The sequence below is a fragment of the Cibotium barometz genome, chromosome 34, assembly GCF_041138505.1.
Source record: "Cibotium barometz isolate CiBa-2024 chromosome 34, ASM4113850v1, whole genome shotgun sequence".
Classification (NCBI taxonomy): Eukaryota; Viridiplantae; Streptophyta; class Polypodiopsida; order Cyatheales; family Cibotiaceae; genus Cibotium; species Cibotium barometz.
In genome coordinates this window covers 19463981-19481624 of record NC_141079.1, presented here as the reverse complement: position 1 = coordinate 19481624, position 17644 = coordinate 19463981, and the positions used below count along the sequence as shown (strand labels likewise).

The window sequence follows — 17644 nt, the reverse complement described above, 5'->3', positions numbered from 1 at the left end:
TTTGGTCCACAAAGATTCCACGGCTTTATATGTTGAAACATGCAATGGGCTAAGCACCACTGCAAACCACTCGTCAAACTTCCTAGCATGATGTCAATTTGGTGATCTTCTGATCTCTCTAGCTTCTTGCTTTGGCTTTATAGGACAATTTGCAACCATATGTCCCTTGTTTCCACATTGAAAACACTCCCCTTCTTTGGCATATTCTTCATGTGGCTTGAGGGACAATCTTCTTTGAAACCATGTTTAAGTGATTCATCACAGCTTTTCAAAAATATGCTACATGAATCAACAAATGTTGTAGCTTAATGATGGTTAACAATATGTCTCAAAGCTTATGCTCTAAAGATGTTAATGTGTTACCTTAATGATGTTTATGTCATAAGGATGCCTTGGTAATGCTTAATGGTATGTCTTAGTGATGCTAATGTTACTTAGGTCTTAATAATCTGTACCACCCATTGTACCGGCTGTACCAGCTTCTGTACTTGCTGTACCAGCTGTACCAGCCACCGTACCAGCTGTACCAGCCCTTGTACCTGCTGTACCAGCCCTTGTACTGGCTGTACCAGCTTCTGTACTTGCTGTACCACCCATTGTACCGGCTGTACCAGCTTCTGTACTTGCCGTACCTGCTGTACCAGCCACCGTACCGGTTGTACCAGCCATCGTACCTGCTGTACCAGCCACTATACCGGCTGTACCGGCTGAATGGAGAGTTGTACTTGCTGTACCCTTTCTATTGCATGAAGACCCGTGGTTTTTGGGGAAGAATCAGTACCCACACGGAGGTATATGGATTATATTGTTGGCTCGGCATTTCTACAGCCTATGTTCCGGCTTGGTTGCCTCGTGTTGGGCTGTGTTATGGCATTTGTATATGGATAATCCGGCATCTCCCGTGGGGAGAGTAAGGCCCTCAAAGCTTGTACATGATATTATTCTCCTTGGGTAATAAAATACTCCAAGGGGGGAGGGTCGGCCCATTCCGGCCTCTATGCGGTGTCACGTGTGCAAGCTCCATTTTCAGCATTTGTGGATGTTTTGTCCAGCTTTTATGTTTTATGCAAAGTGATGATGGATATGTGTTAAGGCTGTGGCCATGTTTAAGTGTTTTAATATGCATTGATGGTATCAACAAGTGTGTCAAAAGGCCCTAGTCCCCTGCCACGAGTTACACTCACGGGTTTAAAGAAGGCTTTGTTGTGCGTTACGACGATCAACCTCTTGCATGCTGCATTGGTATTAGAGCTGCAGGTTGTAACCCAACTTGGCTACCCTAAAGTGAGAGCATTCCGTGGATGGTAAAACTGCAGTCAAGAAAACAACCCAAGCCTCCACAATGTTTGGAGAGACATCATCACCAAGCTACAAGGAAGATATTGAAGAGTTCTACAGGGAAGACACACAGCCTATAGAAACGCTTCCGCCAAGCAATGAAGATTTCCTCATATTGCTCTTGGAGCAAAACAAGTTGCTAAGGCATCAAATTGAAGCCAAAGAAGAAGAAGCGGCACAAGAAAAAAAAGCTAAAGAAGAGGCTAAAAAAGCCAAAGTAATAGCTGAAAAAGCTAAAGAGGCAGTAGAAAAACCCAAAGAGCTCTCGCAGTTGAAAATTTTATTTCTTCTCATGAAGCAACAACGGCACAAAGACCAGCTAGCCAGAGAAGCTCGCTGTGAGGCACAGGATATCGGGCACCCCGGCGGTGTGGCCGAGCATTGGCGGCGACAGGGGCTCTCCCCTGCCTTTCTTAGGGACTTCTGGCAGCGCCTTTGAGCCAGTTTCCGGCCCCAGAAGGTGACGCTTTTTCTCTGGCTTACAGCGCATAGAGGACTGGCTGTGGGGGCCTGGCTAGCTTTTGGCAGACACCCAGCGTCCTGCCCTCGGTGCGGCCATGCACAGGAGTCGCAGCGGCACTGCTTATGGGATTGCCCACAGGCACAGTAGGTCTGGCAACGCGCTCTCAGGATGGTTTTTGCAGGCTCGCCAGGTGAGATGATGGTGACGTGGGGTGCGGTGGCTTGGGCCACGGATAGCGGCCCAGCCCTTGGATATGAGGACGTCCCTGGCAGTGCGACCATCCAGGTCTCTGACAGGGCGATGGCGGTGGTTCCGACGCCAGACTTCTCTTCGGCAGTCTCCCAGGAAGGGGACGGGCACAGATGGGAGATGATCAGCAGCATGACGGCTTGGCACATATGGAGAGCCCGATGCAGGGAGGCCATTGACCGCCAGGCGACTCCACCGGCGGAGGTCATACAAGCCCTCTGGGTGGACATCATTCACACCTTGAGAGGACACTGGGGGAAACTTCAGGGCGACTCGGATCGCATGAGAGGTCGCCGCAAGGCTTTCCTCCGCACTTGGAGGCCTGGCCCTTTCCTCATCGCGAGGGGCGAGGATGTCACTTGGCACTATAGGCCTCCAGTTTGGCTTTTCTCACCTCCCACATGTACTACTAGGTAGCCCCCCCCAGAGAGCGGCCAGCCACGGGGGTGGAGCTCAGGTGTTCACTGTGTGTTTTTTATCCCTCCTTGTGAGGTGAGCTTTGTAGCCTTATGGCGTTTTCTCATTAACTAATAGAAGGATCGTTTTTCCCAAAAAAAAAAACAGTTAGGTATATTCGAGGAGGATAAATTGAAATAATTCATTAGAAGTCTAGATACGAATATTAGGTTTGTTGGAAGTAACTTTGAGCCACAAACTTATGACAGGACTCTCACTCTTGTTCAGAATCAGGAAATGATGCTAAACGGAGGTAAGCCCAAGCAACCCCAGACTAGCTCCAAATCCCAACAACAATCATCCAAAACCCAACAGTCATCATCTCAGGGGGAGGGGGGGGGAAGGGGGCTCAGAATAGCAAAGACCATAAGAAAGAATCCCATGGCACTTCAGGAGGTAAGAAGGATAAAACCTTTCCACCTAAGAAAACACCTAAGGAAAAGGCCAAGAACGGCATCACTAGTAGATATCTCCAACCAGAAGAGCAAACACGGTGTAAGGGGGAGAACAGATGTTTCTTATGCCACACCATGGGGCATGGTAAGAAAGATTATACCAAGTGGCACGCTGCGCAAGTAGCCAAAGCCTCTGCTTCCATGGTAGCCACCACAACAAATACAGCTACATCTCCCGCATCGACCGCCAATGCAATCCAACTCTTGCCTACCTTAAGCGTCATACCCACAATGGTATTTGACGATAAGCACAAGGGCGAGGTTGAGGAGCAAAAGAAAGCCCTCATTCATGCTTATGGCACAGCAAAGGGACAACAGTTCATTGTTCTCTTTGATATGGGCAGCTTTGAAGATGCCATTTCTCCTCCGTTGGCTAAAAAGATGAGTTGTACTCTCACACCCCATCATCTGGATGTAGACGGGTTCACACCCGGTCTTCGCACACACATCTCTCGTAAAGCTCAACAATTCTCACTCATGGTTCAAAAGGCTACATTTCAACGAGACTTCATTGTCTCACCTATTTTTTGGGGTGTGATATGATTCTCGGCATTCAATGGTTTAGAGAGTAGGCACCCATTCCTGATTGGAGGCAGGACACTTTCATGATTGTTGTTGGTGTTCTTGAGCCTGTCCTAATTCGCGGGGATAAGAGCATTCCAGGTCTTCCCCTAATTTCACACATCGAGGCCCAACGAGCTATCAGAAAAGGAGCCGAGTGTGCATTGATTTATGTCCGTAGCCAACAGTCTGCTATTCAGTCAGCAACCCCATTAACACTAAAGTTGGATAGTCTCCTAGCACAATTTCAGGACATCATGCTAAAGGATGATCTTCCACCGCAGCTCCCACCCATTTGTCTTGAGGATCATCGCATTGAGTTGGTCCCCGGGACAAAACCACCCAATAAGGTCCCTATCCCCTTTCTAAGGCACTAGAGAGCGAACTGGAGCATCAGCTTTCCCAGCTCTGAGCTAGATTTATCCCGCCGTCATCCTCACCCTTTGCTGCACCTATCTTGTTTGTGGAGAAGAAAGACAAGTCCGCACAATTATGCGTGGACTACCGGCCTCTTAACAAGCTCACAATGAAGAATAGGTTCCCAATGCCCACGATTGAGTATATCCTTGAGCGACTCAACGGTGCAAAGTTCTTTTCCAAGATAGATCTTAAGAGTGGCTATCATCAAGTTTAGATCTTTCCAAAAACAGCCTTTAGGACTGAACGTGGCCATTAGGAGTTTGTGGTGATGCCATTCAGTCTCACCAATGCACCTTGATGTCTCGCATATTTGTGGAGTGTGTGTTCATCTTTTTAGATGATGTACTCATTTTTTCTACCTACTACAAAGCAACATGTGAAGGATGTCGAAAAGATCTTGCCACTTTTGCGAGACAATGCGCTCTACATCAATGCAAAAAAGAGTGAATTTGAAGTAGAAGAAATCCATTATCTGGGATAAGTCACCAGTTCTGACGAGATTAGCCCTGAAAAGGTAAGGGCAATTCTTGAATGGGATGTTCCCAAGAATGTGCAAGAGATCCGGTCTTTTGTGGGTCTCTACCAAGCATATAGTACCCATATGGACAAATTTTCCGACCTTACAGCTCCTCTCACTGATCTACTCAAGGGCGTGAAGACGTGTCATCAAAAGGTGTTCGTCACAGGCAAAGCACTCCAAGCATTTCATGCAATGAAAAAAGTGGCCTCTGAGTCTCCAGTCCTCCAATTGGCATTGGGATGATCCTTTCGAGGTAATCACCAATGCCAGCAATTTAGCTGTAGGTGTCCTCCAGCAGGAAGAACGCCCAGTGGCTTATTACAGCCGAAAATTAAATGATGCAAAAAAGAATTATTATGTGTACACTGTATAACAAGGAGTTATTGGGGATGATGACAGCACTTAAACATTAGAAACACTTCCTTTACAGGAGAGAGGTTACCGTTAAGACAGATCACCAGGCACTGAAATGGTTACAGACCATGCCTAGTGCCCAATGGAGTGACAGATAGACTATATGGGAGTCAGATCTTCCAATAGTTTGGAGGTATGATTGAATACATCCCTAGCTCAAATAACCCCGTTGCCGATGCTCTCAGTCGAAAAGGCACAATTCAAAATTTGCAAGAGTCCACCACTGTGCTTAAAATACAAGGAAAAGATCTCAATAGTATAAAGGCACAATACAAGGATTCTTTGGAATTCGGGACTCGATTTAGATTGGCCCTGCAGTCAGAACCAGGTCACTACACCATTCATTATGGCTGGTTATTTTACAAGAACCGGCTGTGCATTCTCAAGGAAAAGCGACAGGCACTTCTCCATGATGCTCATGATTCTCTCATTGAGAGCATCGTGGTATCAACACTACACTGGAGAAACTTGAGCGATCGTTCTATTGACCAAAGATGAGACGGGATGTCTCTCAGTATGTCCAAGAATGTCAAATATGCCAGAACGTGAAGGTACCTTGTACAAAACAGGCAGGGTTACTTCAACCTTTGCCAGTTCCAGACGGTCCTTTCCAGGATATCAGTATGGACTTTGTTGGACCTCTTCCCGCTGCATTTGGATCTCAGAACACACAGTGCATGACCATTGTGGACCAATTTAGTAAATTCTGCATGTTGATCCCATGGAAGCAAACGGCCACAACTGAAGACATCGCTCACCTGTTCATCCACCTCTTGTACCCCATCAGAGGTTTGCCAAGGACAATAACATCAGACAGGGATCCCAAGTTTACTTCAAATTTTTGGAGAGCATTGTTTGATAACTTTGGGACCAAGTTGCATCTGTCCAGTGCATTCCATCCACAAACAGACGGCCAAACAAAAATATACAATCAGCTGCCTTTTGATCTTCTCAAATCGTATTGCCATGACAAGGAGTCAAAGTGGGAGCATTATCTTCCTTTGGTTCACGCCATCCTCAACGACACTCATTCATCTAGCATTGGTCGAACTCCATATGACGCAGCGTTTGGTCACCGTTTCTCGTTAGTAATGACAAGAATGGTATCACCTTCCTTGGAGGCCAACAAAACCACAGAAACATTTTCAGAGATAATTGAGTCTGTCAAAGAGCACCTTGCCAAAGCACAAGAAGCATGCAGCAGGCAAGCCAACAAATCAAGAAGAGATGTCAACTTTAAAGAAGGGGACTGGGTATATCTTCAGATTATGAAGCAAGTGGGCAAACATTGTCCAAAATTATCCTTTCGCAACTTTGGACCCTTTCCTATCATGACAAAGATCAATGTTGTCGCTATGAAGCTTAAGCTTCCTGATAGTTGGACTATTCATAATGTTTTCCATGTTTCTTGGTTGAAGCCCTATATTGGTCCAGCTTTGCAGGATATTACATTATAGATGAGCAACAACCAAACGTAGTAGATGAAGCCAAAGTAACTGAACCTGAACAGATTCTCCTCCGCAAGTGGAAGCATGGATCCGGTTGAAGACAGACAATTCTACATGAAGTTTTGAGACCGAGGTACCCATGAAGCAGTATGGCTCGACGAAGAGTTCTTCCCCGAGTATCCCCAGCTCCTAGTGGACTACTTGGAAGCAATGAACCTGCCGCCAAGCTAAGCAGGAGGGAATGTCACATGCACCCTGCACTGGAGTGCTATGTGACACACTGGCTCTACATCAGTGCGCCATTCATCACTAGGAATTACCTTTTTTGGGAATATTTTGTAGTATGCCGTGGCCCCATTGTGAGCCCTCAGTCCAGGGACAGTCAAGCACGAGCTACATAGGTCAGTCTCACTGAGCCTTAGAGGCCAGTCAAGTGTCAGTCCTCTTAACCCACTTGGGGAATCTATCAGATAGTGCATGTAGAAGTCTAGCCATAGCTATAGAGTTGCAATAGCAACACCTCGCCATGACTAGGACTCAACCGACAGCATCTGAAGCTCCATAGCTACAGTGGGCCAGTAGGAGTTCTCAGTCAGCCAACATAAAGTCTGGCTCAACAGGTGGTCGGGAAGCCCTTTCAGTCGGTTGGAATTAAACGTAGAATTTTTAATAAGCAAAGCATTTTATATAGAATTTAATGCTAATAAATGTCCAAAAGCAGCTGGCGACAGCCTTATGCTGGCTGACCAACAGCTTGGAGGCATATAAATGCAAGCGCTTCATTTCCCAATAAATCATTCACGTATTCAGCAAATTCAGCACAAGTCAGGAGCAGTTCCAAGGACAGTCTTTGTCAAGCACGAGCTACATAGGTCAGTCGTCGCTGAGCCTTAGAGGCCACTCAAGTGTCAGTCCTCTTAACCCACTTGGAGAATCTATCAGATAGTGCATGTAGAAGTCTAGCCATAGCTGTAGAGTTGCAGTAGCAACACCTCGCCATGACTAGGACTCAGCCGACAGCATCTGAAGCTCCATAGCTACAGTGGGCCAGTAGGAGTTCTCAGTCAGCCAGCATAAAGTCTGGCTCAACAGGTGGTCGGGAAGCCCTTTCAGTCGGTTGGAATTAAACGTAGAATTTTTAATAAGCAAAGCATTTTATATAGAATTTAATGCTAATAAATGTCCAAAAGCAACTGGCGACAGCCTTATGCTGGCTGACCAGCAGCTTGGAGGCATATAAATGCAAGCGCTTCATTTCCCAATAAATCATTCACGTATTCAGCAAATTCAGCACAAGTCAGGGGCAGTTCCAAGCATTTCTAGGTCTCCACAAAGGGCATCTTCAGCATTCAGCCAGCATAGTGGTCATTGAAGTGCCATTCAAAGGAGCTTGGACAGCATCTGGATCAGCCTGCGTTGGGTCTACATCGTCCTTGCGTCTGGCAGCAGTCCCCAGTCATCCTTCATACTCATTGTAAGTTCTCCAAAGATCAATATAAGCAAATACTCCTGCTTGTTGGGGTAAAGGCGTTATGCCCACCCTTATAGTGTGTACAAGCCCATAAGTTATAGTACATAGTACACTTAGTACATTAAAGGTACTAAGTGCACACTGTGTACTAGTGCAATATACATGTGTGATAGGGGAGTCACACACTCATGCCTCATGAGTTGACTTATCCCCACAACTCTCTCTCTCCCTTGTTGTTTCTCTGTGTATGTCTCCCACACATGAATTAACCTAACCCTAATTCTTCCTTCTCCCACACAACTGGTATCAGAGCCTAAACTTCCAACTGGTGGTGTCGAATTTGCTGTAGAGGCTGGTGGTGTCGAATTTGCTGTAGAGGAGAAGAAGGTTCAAGCGCTGATTTTTTCTCTGTGTGTGAGTGTTGAACGCTTGGCTGTCTGCGTGAAGCGAAGGCTACCACAGCCGAACGTAAGCACACCACAGGCAGGCGCAGCAGCTTAGCCCCCAAGCTATCGCCTACAGCAGACGCTTGGTCACAAGTGGCTACGTGAGCGACTCGTCCCGTGTAGCGCTGGCCAGGCGAAGGCAAATCCGTCTCATCCACAAGGCGAGCGAAGAAGCATCGGCTGGTCCACAAGGCTGGCGCTAGGCGATGTAGCACTGACACTAGGCGGAGGTTGGGCGAAGGCGGCGAAAACATACCTGGGCGTTCAACTCGCTACTAGGTGCGGTGAGCGTGGACTGGCGACGTGTTGCTACCAGGCGGAAACACAGGCGACGATGTAACACACCTAGGCGTCGATTGACAGCATAGGATAGCTGGCTACGAAAGCACGCCTCGTGGCTTTACGCCTGCAGCAGCCAGGCGGAACAGGCGAAGGCGTTGGTGAACCCGACGTGAAGATTACACGCCTCGTGGCTTTACGCCTAGCGCATAAGCACCTCCTACGTTTTCAATACGACTGTAGAAGCCTGACGAGCAGCAGCATCATCATCGTGCAGCACTCTTTCTACAGCAACATCAGCAAGAATTGCCCCCCTCTCCTGCAACAGCATCTGCAATCAAAATTCAGCCTGCAAATTGAAGAAAAATCAGAAATTACAAGGTATCTTCCTCAATTTTTTTTGGGATTTGCAATTGAGCAAGTACAATCAACAATTGGGCAGATACAGGTGTCGAATTGCTCAATTTTGAGCAAAATTGGCAAATTTGGGTGACATTGGTCACAATCAGGATCAATTTGCAGGACATTGGTCACAATCAGGATTAATTTGCAGGAAATTGGATGTCGAAATTTGGGGCTTTTGATGTAATTGTGCAATTAAGCACTCATACATGCTGTATGATGTGAGAAATCGCACATTTGGGCAAAATTGCAGCAAATTGCAACAAATTGCAGTGCAAATCAAGGGGCTTTTGTGCCGATTTGGTTGATTTGCATGCAGGCAATCGCATTTGATGCTGTGGATAATGTGTTGATGCCTTACAAGCACTCAATGTGCCTGTAAATCAAAGGGCTTTCATGTATTTGATGTATATGTGGCCAGGGGGAAGCATCGTGAACACTCTCGATGCCTTCATGTGCGTCAATGTACCATGTATGATCAGAAATTGATCTTAAATCAAGGGGCTTTTCAAGTTCGTATGCTTGTTGAGCTTGGCAAAGCAGCAAGCAAGACATTTATGCCTTGAATCCTCAAAAATCAGCTTGCAGTCAAGGGGCTTTTGCCCAATTTCTGTTCGGGACTGTTGTATGCAGTGTACAGGACTGTAAAAGTCTGATTTTCACTCATTTGGACAGCCAGGAGAGCATTTATTGCTATTGTACCTGCTGGTACAGATTTGGCACAGCTTTGTGCAAGTTTTGGCATGGCTGTACACTGTTTTGAGTGACCAAAAGGTTCAATTTCAGCTGCTGTACTTGCCGGTACAGGTTTGGTACATCATTGGTGAGCACTTGGTACTGCTGTACAGTACTTTGGAAGGGTAACAGAGCACATTTAAGGTGCTGTCCAAAATCTGCAGCAACCAGATTTTGGTGATTTCATCACAAACAGTGGGAGAAAAGTTGCATTCTTGCTTCCGCAGTGGGAGATAAAGCTTGGGAGAAAAACTGTGAGCACTTTGTGTGCTTTTGGTGCAGTGTTTGCACATTTTTGCAGGGAGTCAGGCATTGACAGGTTGCATATTGCTATGGCAACCACAGGTGAGAGCTCTTCATTGCTTCACATCAAGAAGCTTGAAGGCTCGCATAACTATGATATTTGGCAAACCCAGTGCTACAATGTGTTGCTCCAGAAAAAGCAACACAAGCCTATCAAAGAAAGGGGTGTAATGCCCGCTTCTCTTACTGCTGAAGAGTGGGAAGATATGGATGAGCTGGCAAGATCTACTATCATGTTGTCTGTGTCAGACTCTTTACTTTTCAGCATTCGTGAAGAGAAGACAGCTTGGGGAATGTGGCAGAGATTGCAGGACTTGTATGCCCAACAAAGTCCCTCAAGCAAAGTGTATTGGTTGAAGAAACTCATAGGTCTTCAGATGAAGGAAGGGGCGTCTATGACAGCCCATCTAAATGAGTTTAATGGTATTGTCAGCCAGGTCATTAATCAAAAGTTGGCAATGGACGATGAGTTCAAAGCCACTTTTCTGTTATGCACTTTGCCAGAGAGTTGGAACACATTCAGGACAGCCACTAGCAATTCGAATGCTATGCTGTCATATGCAGATGTTGAGGGTGCTCTTCTTCAAGAAGAGATGAACAGGAAAAACAACTCTGTTGGAAAGTCCAATGCAATGAATGCACGTGGGAGATCCCAGCAAAGGGGAAAAAGCCAAGAACGGGGAAGGAGCAAGTCTCGCTCCAAAAAGGATTTGGAATGCCATTATTGTGGCAAGAAGGGACACATTAAAAAGCAATGCTACAAATGGAAAAATGATCAAAAGGAAAAGGGAAAAGGCAAAGACAAAGAGGAAAGATGAAGCCAAAGATGTAAAGCCAAAGGGCAAAAGTGGAGTCAAGATTGAAGAAATCAATGTGTCACATGCAGGTGGCAGTGAGGATGAGGTCCTATTTACTTCTTCACTTGATGCCCATTCACTTCTTACAGGTGGTCATGGTATGCACTCATGGATCATTGATTCAGGTGCCTCCTTTCATGTCACAGGTTGCACAGACTTGTTTGTCAGGTATACTGCTGGCAATGAAGGAGTGGTTTATTTGGGTGATAACCATGCATGCAAGATTCTTGGCAGAGGTGATGTGAGGCTTGTGTTTTCAGATGGCTCACAGCTTATGCTCCATGATGTCAGGCATGTGCCTGAGATCAAGAAGAATCTGCTTTCTACTGGACAGCTTGATGATGCTGATTATGTTACCACATTTGGTAGTGGAAAGTGGAAAATTAGTAAGGGCTCACTGGTTGTTGCCAGAGGCTCTAAGGTGGACACTCTTTATTTCATGCATGCAGGTGTTTGTCACCATGCTAATGTAAATGCAACCGAGCTGCCGGAAATTTCTATGTGGCATAGCCGGTTGGAACACATGAGTGTCAAAGGAATGGAGCAATTGTCTCGTTTGGGTTACTTGCCTTCTCTAAAGTTTTCAAGTTTTCAGTTTTGTGAGCATTGTATATATGGTAGGCAACTACAGTGCCCCCACAAGAAAGCTCTTGGACAGAAAGATGCTCAGTTAGAGCTTGTGCATACAGATGTATGTGAGATGCCTCAGCTTTCTTTGGGAGGGGCAAAATACTTTGTGTCTTTTATTGATGATGCCACACGCAAGGTGTGGGTCTATCCTCTTCGTTTGAAGAGTGATACATTCTCAGTGTTTCAGAAGTTTGTTGCTCTAGTTGAGAATCAAACTGGCAAAACACTGAAGGCTTTGCGTTCCGACAATGGTGGAGAGTATATGTCCAAACAGTTTCAGGACTTTTGTGATGCTAAAGGCATCAAGAGGGAGCTCTCTACTCCTTATGATCCTCCATAGAACGGGACAGCAGAGAGGATGAACAGGACCATTCAGGAGAAGGTCCGTTCTATGTTGTCACATGCTGCATTACCTCATGGTTTTTGGGCTGAAGCTGTTATGACAGCCGTTCACCTTATAAACACGTCACCTAACACGAGGCTTGGTGGGAAAGTGCCAGAGGAAGTATGGACAGGGAAGCCTCCGTCTCATACAAGCACTTGAGAGTGTTTGGTTGCGTTGCGTACGTGCACATACGCAGGGAAATGCGCACCAAACTTGATCCTAAGTCTCACAAATGCATATTCCTAGGATATGGTGACAGAGGTGAAATGGGGTATAGACTTTGGGATCCCGTGAATAGAAAGATCATACGCAGCAATGATGTCATTTTTTATGAAACATGCATGTATAAGGAGCCTGCAAGGCAACAGGAGCCTGGCAGAGTCATCTTTGATGATGATGGACATCATGGACAACAACAAAGGGCTGTAAATCAGCCATTACAGCAAGAAAACCAGCCCTTAAATGGTGCTGAAAATGGTCCAAATGGACAGCCAGAGATGGCAGAAGATATCCCTATGGATATACCACAGTTAGAGGAGATACCGGGCATGATTTTTCAGCCTTATGGCATGGAACAGGAGCCACCAATCGGTGATATGCAGGCTGGACAGCAACCTGCAAATGATGGTCATTGGGTACGGAGGTCCACTAGACCCTCCAGAGCCCCTGACAGGTTTGTTCCAGGGGTTGACTACTTGATGCTCACTGACTGTGGGGAGCCCTCATGTTATAAAGAGGCTTTACAGAGGGCAGATAAGGCTCTTTGGGAGCGTGCCATGAAGTCAGAGATGGATTCTCTGCATAAAAATGGAACTTGGAAGTTGGTGCATTTGCCTGCAGGCAAGAAGGTTTTGCCATGCAAGTGGGTATACAGGCTCAAAGTTGCACCAGATGCAAAGCCAAGATACAAAGCCAGGTTAGTGGCTAAGGGCTTCAAGCAGGAATATGGTGTTGACTTTGATGAGATCTTCTCTCCAGTGGTCAAAATGACCACACTTAGAGCTGTACTGGCTTTGGTTGCTCATGATGATCTGGACTTGATTCAGATGGATGTGAAGACTGCTTTTCTTCACGGTGATCTCCATGAGGAGATATATATGCAGCAGCCAGAGGGTTATGCAGTGAGTGGAAAGGAGAAGCTTGTATGCAAGCTGAAAAAGAGTCTTTATGGGCTCAAACAGGCACCAAGGGAATGGTATCATAAATTTGATACATTCATGAAATCCCAGAAATTCAGGAGAAGTGACATAGATCACTGCTTGTACACCAAGAAAGCTTTGGATGGCAGTCTATTGATCCTCATCTTGTATGTTGATGATATGTTGATTGCCGGGAAATCTCGTAAGGAGATGGATACCTTGAAGCAAAGGCTGCATCAAACCTTTGATATGAAGGATTTGGGTGATGCAAATCACATTTTGGGTATGCGGATACTTCGGGACAGAAATCAGCATGTGTTGTATTTGTCTCAGAAGGAATACATTGGCAAAGTCTTGCAGAGGTTCAATATGGACGGGGGGGAAGAAGACTAGTACTCCTTTGCCTCCATATGTGAAACTCAGTGCTATGGACAGCCCACAGTCAGATAGAGACAGGGCTGATATGGCCAAGATTCCGTATGCTTCAGCTTGTGGCAGTCTCATGTATGCCATGGTTGCTACTAGGCCGGACATTGCATTTGCAGTGGGAGTGGTTTCTAGATACATGGCCAACCCTGGCAAGAAGCATTGGGAAGCAGTGAAAGGTGTCATGAGATACCTGAAGGGCACACAGGATTTGTGCATTTGCTTTGGCAAACAGGATGCATTAGTGCATGGTTACACGGATTCGGATTATGCCGGTCATCCAGATAACCGGAAGTCTACTACCGGTTATGTATTTACATTCACAGGAGGTGCTGTGTCATGGATATCCAGGATGCAGAAGTGCACTGCCTTATCTACTACAGAGGCCGAGTATATTGCAGCCACAGAGGCTTGCAAGGAGGCATTATGGCTATCTCGGTTAGTGGTTGATTTGGGCTATACAGGGGATATTCCATTGTTGCATTGTGACAGTCAGAGTGCCATCCAGTTGGCAAAGAACCCTGTTTTTCATGCAAAGACGAAGCATGTGGATGTGAAGTATCACTTCATCAGAGAGGTGATAGAGAACAAGCAAATTCAGCTTGTTAAGATTCATACGGATGACAACCCGGCTGCTCTGTTGACAAAGAGTTTGCCTCCGGAGCGGTTTGCTCATTGCAAACACTTGATGGGCATTGGATGAGGCCAGTTTCAGCCTTGATATGGCCTTGTATATTATCATGTACATGCTGATTTTTTCTTTTCCTTCATTTAAGGGCACTTTGCCTTTAAGTGGGAGGTTGTTGGGGTAAAGGCGTTATGCCCACCCTTATAGTGTGTACAAGCCCATAAGTTATAGTACATAGTACACTTAGTACATTAAAAGTACTAAGTGCACTATGTGTACTAGTGCAATATACATGTGTGATAGGGGAGTCACACACTCATGCCTCATGAGTTGACTTATCCCCACAACTCTCTCTCTCTCCCTTGTTGTTTCTCTGTGTATGTCTCCCACACATGAATTAACCTAACCCTAATTCTTCCTTCTCCCACACACTGCTTGCGGCGGGGGGGGGGGGGGGGGGGGGGGGGCTTTCAGTGGGTAAATTGGAACCCAATACTGTGTCGACTCTCATCTGCTTTCTCTCTCTCTTCTACTCTCTCTCAAAGTGGAATTACACAGACTCACTTGTTTATAGAAGGCTTTGTTGTGCGTTACGATAATCAACCTCTTGCATGCTACATATATGGCACTAGAAACAAGGGTTTTCGCACTAATGTTATGCCCTTTCTACTTATATTAAGTATCCACCTGTTATGCCTTTTGTGACTTTCTCATCGGCACCTTCCTCACCAAGGGTAAGTTTGGATGCGGGTGTGGTAGTGATGGAAGTGTTAGCTTCAGCTGATTGTCCTTTCCCGAGGTCTACCCGTTATTCTCAATATTCTCCGCCTTGGGAGGGTGGGCTTGGGTGGTCTTGGGCTTCCCGCTATTGCGCATTTTGTGCAAGCGAGATTGCATGGTCAAATGAAGTGGGCTCAAACATCTATACACCCTAGATTCATGCCCATACAAGAAACTGTAACTGTAGGGCCAAGTGAGTGACCTTAATATTATTGGCAAACTCGATGACATGCGGCACATTCTGAAGCAAGCCACAAAACACATCATCAAGTCTTTGAAGGTAGTGTGGCCGTAAGGATTGTCATTTTCAAGTCGACTAAAACTAGTCCCACTCACACGTGGGCACACCACCCTTGGTGTGGGCTTGAGACCAGAGCCGGCACCACACAATGGCATCGCAAGTGCGGTGACAGTTAGCCAGTGCAATTTTATCCTTCAAATTGGTGAATCCACGAATGCAGAGAGGTCTAGTTTACCATCATAGTTACTAAAGGTGAGCTTTTCCAGAAAGGCGGTTCTTCAAGAGGTCCTCATGCTCTGCTTGTCTTCATCTTACTTCTCTTTGCCACTTCTCTTCCGCCTGTTGTTGGTCCCTTTGTTGGTTTCTTCTGCTTATTAAAGATTAGCCTCCAAGATCATTCGACATGTCTACTCTTCCAATCGGATTCTCTAAAGACTAGACTTGAGGGTGATATCCAATTAGATTTGAAGTTGCTCCATTTGGAGCTTGTGGTCATGCTGCAATCATGCGACCTCTTGAGCAAGTAGTTGCTCCGCAGTCAGAACAAGAGGTTGGGGTTGTGCAAGAGTGGGTTGTGGTTGTACACTAGGTGGTAGTTGAGAAGTGTTGGTCTCAAATCGAGCCCCTAGCCCCATGGCCGACGAGTTTGCATATACCAAAGAGGAGGCTTCCAAAGAGGCCACATTGGTAGGCAAGAGCTAAACATTTGCTTCAAAGGACGATCTTGGTAAAGGAAGGTGGAGCAACTGCCATGGAGTTCCTGCGAAGGGGAAAAACCAAAGACCAAAGAACACTACCAATTGAAGAGCAAAACAAAACCTGAGAGGAGAACACAGTGGAGAGGAATGGAGGGGTGTGCGGCCTCAACAAAACAGGAGGCCCATCCACATGCATGCTGAAGCCATCATATTATGTAATTGGACTCCAAATGGGCACCACCCATATGATCTGTAGACATACCTAGGTCACACATGCACCACAAGTCTGAAAGTCAAAGGCTTGTGACATTCATCACTTTGGGGTTAACTTTGTTCAATGAAATCCCTAGACTTACTTACATCTCCATCATGGCTACTACAAGCTTCCAAAACACAACTTGAAAAGGAGCAACTACAGACAAACTTTTGGGTGGTCCTAGGTATCCCCATACCCATGAGCACATATAAATACACCCTATAAGAGGTTAATTCTAAGTGCCTTGAAAAGAAAATACCTCAAATAAATAAAATAGCTGCCTTAGAAAAACAAAAGACCTCCAGTAACGACAATAGGTGCCTTAGAACAAACCGATGCTTGACGGGTATTCAGCTCAGGATACGATTTTGCTTAGACACTACCATGACACAATCGTAGGGTATATTGGACCTCCGTTACAACAAGATAGATATTGCCAAGAGCGAGGATAGATAGATTATTAGATCCTGAATTGTTTAATTTCTTGCCCTTTGCTCTGTGAAATCTATTGCTGAGAATGAGGTTAAAACTTGAGATGACACTGAGTCCTTGGATTATGCTTAGCTCAACTCTATGAATCGGCATTCCCCATGCCAGTTAACTATTGACCAAAAAACGGAACCCTAATGACAGGTAACAAAACTCTAACAGGGGCAAAGACAGGCAAGCAACGATTTGATGCAAAATGAGATATCGAACTAGATCAACAAGCAAATTGCAGGCATTGCAACAACATGAAGATGGAAAACTCTAGCCAATGAAACCCAATGGTAGTGACAGCTAGAGAAACCTTAATTCTAGCACAGAGAGCGTTAAAAACACAAAGTGAGATCTTTTTCAAATGGATCGAACCTCAAAAACACAAAGTGAGATCTTTTTCAAATGAATCGAACCTCAAATAGCAACAGAAAATCTGCAAACCAACAACCAGAATTGAGATATGAGAGTTACGAGATGAGGCCAACCTTGCACTGAGAGATTGCTAAAACGATCCCGCGCTCCACAGCAAAGGCCTCCTTTAAGAGCTGCGATCCTTGAAGTACCTGGCCACCGATCTTCTGCGCCGCAGCCAGCACTCGGCCAACGCCGGAATCGGTAAGCGAATCGAAAGCGACCACGGACGCGTCTACGGACAAAGCAGACGATTCCGCAGTGACGGACGTATCGACGGAACTCGCCGAAAGGGCACGGGAGGATGTTGTCACCGATGAGCCTCCGAGGAATTCGAGGCGAGCTACGGCAGCCTCCAGACGCTGCACAATGGAGCTCAGAGAAGCCTGCAGATCCATAGCTGCAGAGCTCGCATAAGACACGCACACTCTTGCAATATAAAGAAGACGAGACGAAGATGAAGGTTCTCGTCGTACAGGGAATTCTGATTATCCTGTATTAATCGGATAACTCTCTCTCCAAAGTTTGAAAGGAATATTCCGGTTTGCAAATGTATTTCAAAGTTTTTTTTGCCACAGGTGTACCAAAGAAAGTGTGGTAATCTTTATAAGTATATATAATTATTGGTTTAAAAAAAAAGATAAAGGCAAGCACAAAGGTACACTCAAGCCCATAATGCATACCCATATGAAAACCATAATGAGAAAAGGCAAAAAAATTGGTTGGAGCTTATGATATCCAAGTCCGTTCTTG

At 45.8% G+C, this 17644-nt stretch overlaps 1 protein-coding gene across 1 annotated transcript in view; it reads right to left on the bottom strand.

Moving 5' to 3' along the window:
- The window catches only part of LOC147618758 (cyclase-associated protein 1-like), an 80768-nt gene extending 63368 nt beyond the window's left edge, over nucleotides 1-17400 (bottom strand). Inside the window, exon 1 of the mRNA XM_086773799.1 lies at nucleotides 16966-17400. Within this exon, the coding sequence (XP_086629925.1) occupies nucleotides 16966-17289 (324 nt within the window). The 5' untranslated portion in view covers nucleotides 17290-17400. The remainder of the gene's footprint in view (nucleotides 1-16965) is intronic.
- Between the last annotated feature and the right edge of the window lie 244 nt (nucleotides 17401-17644).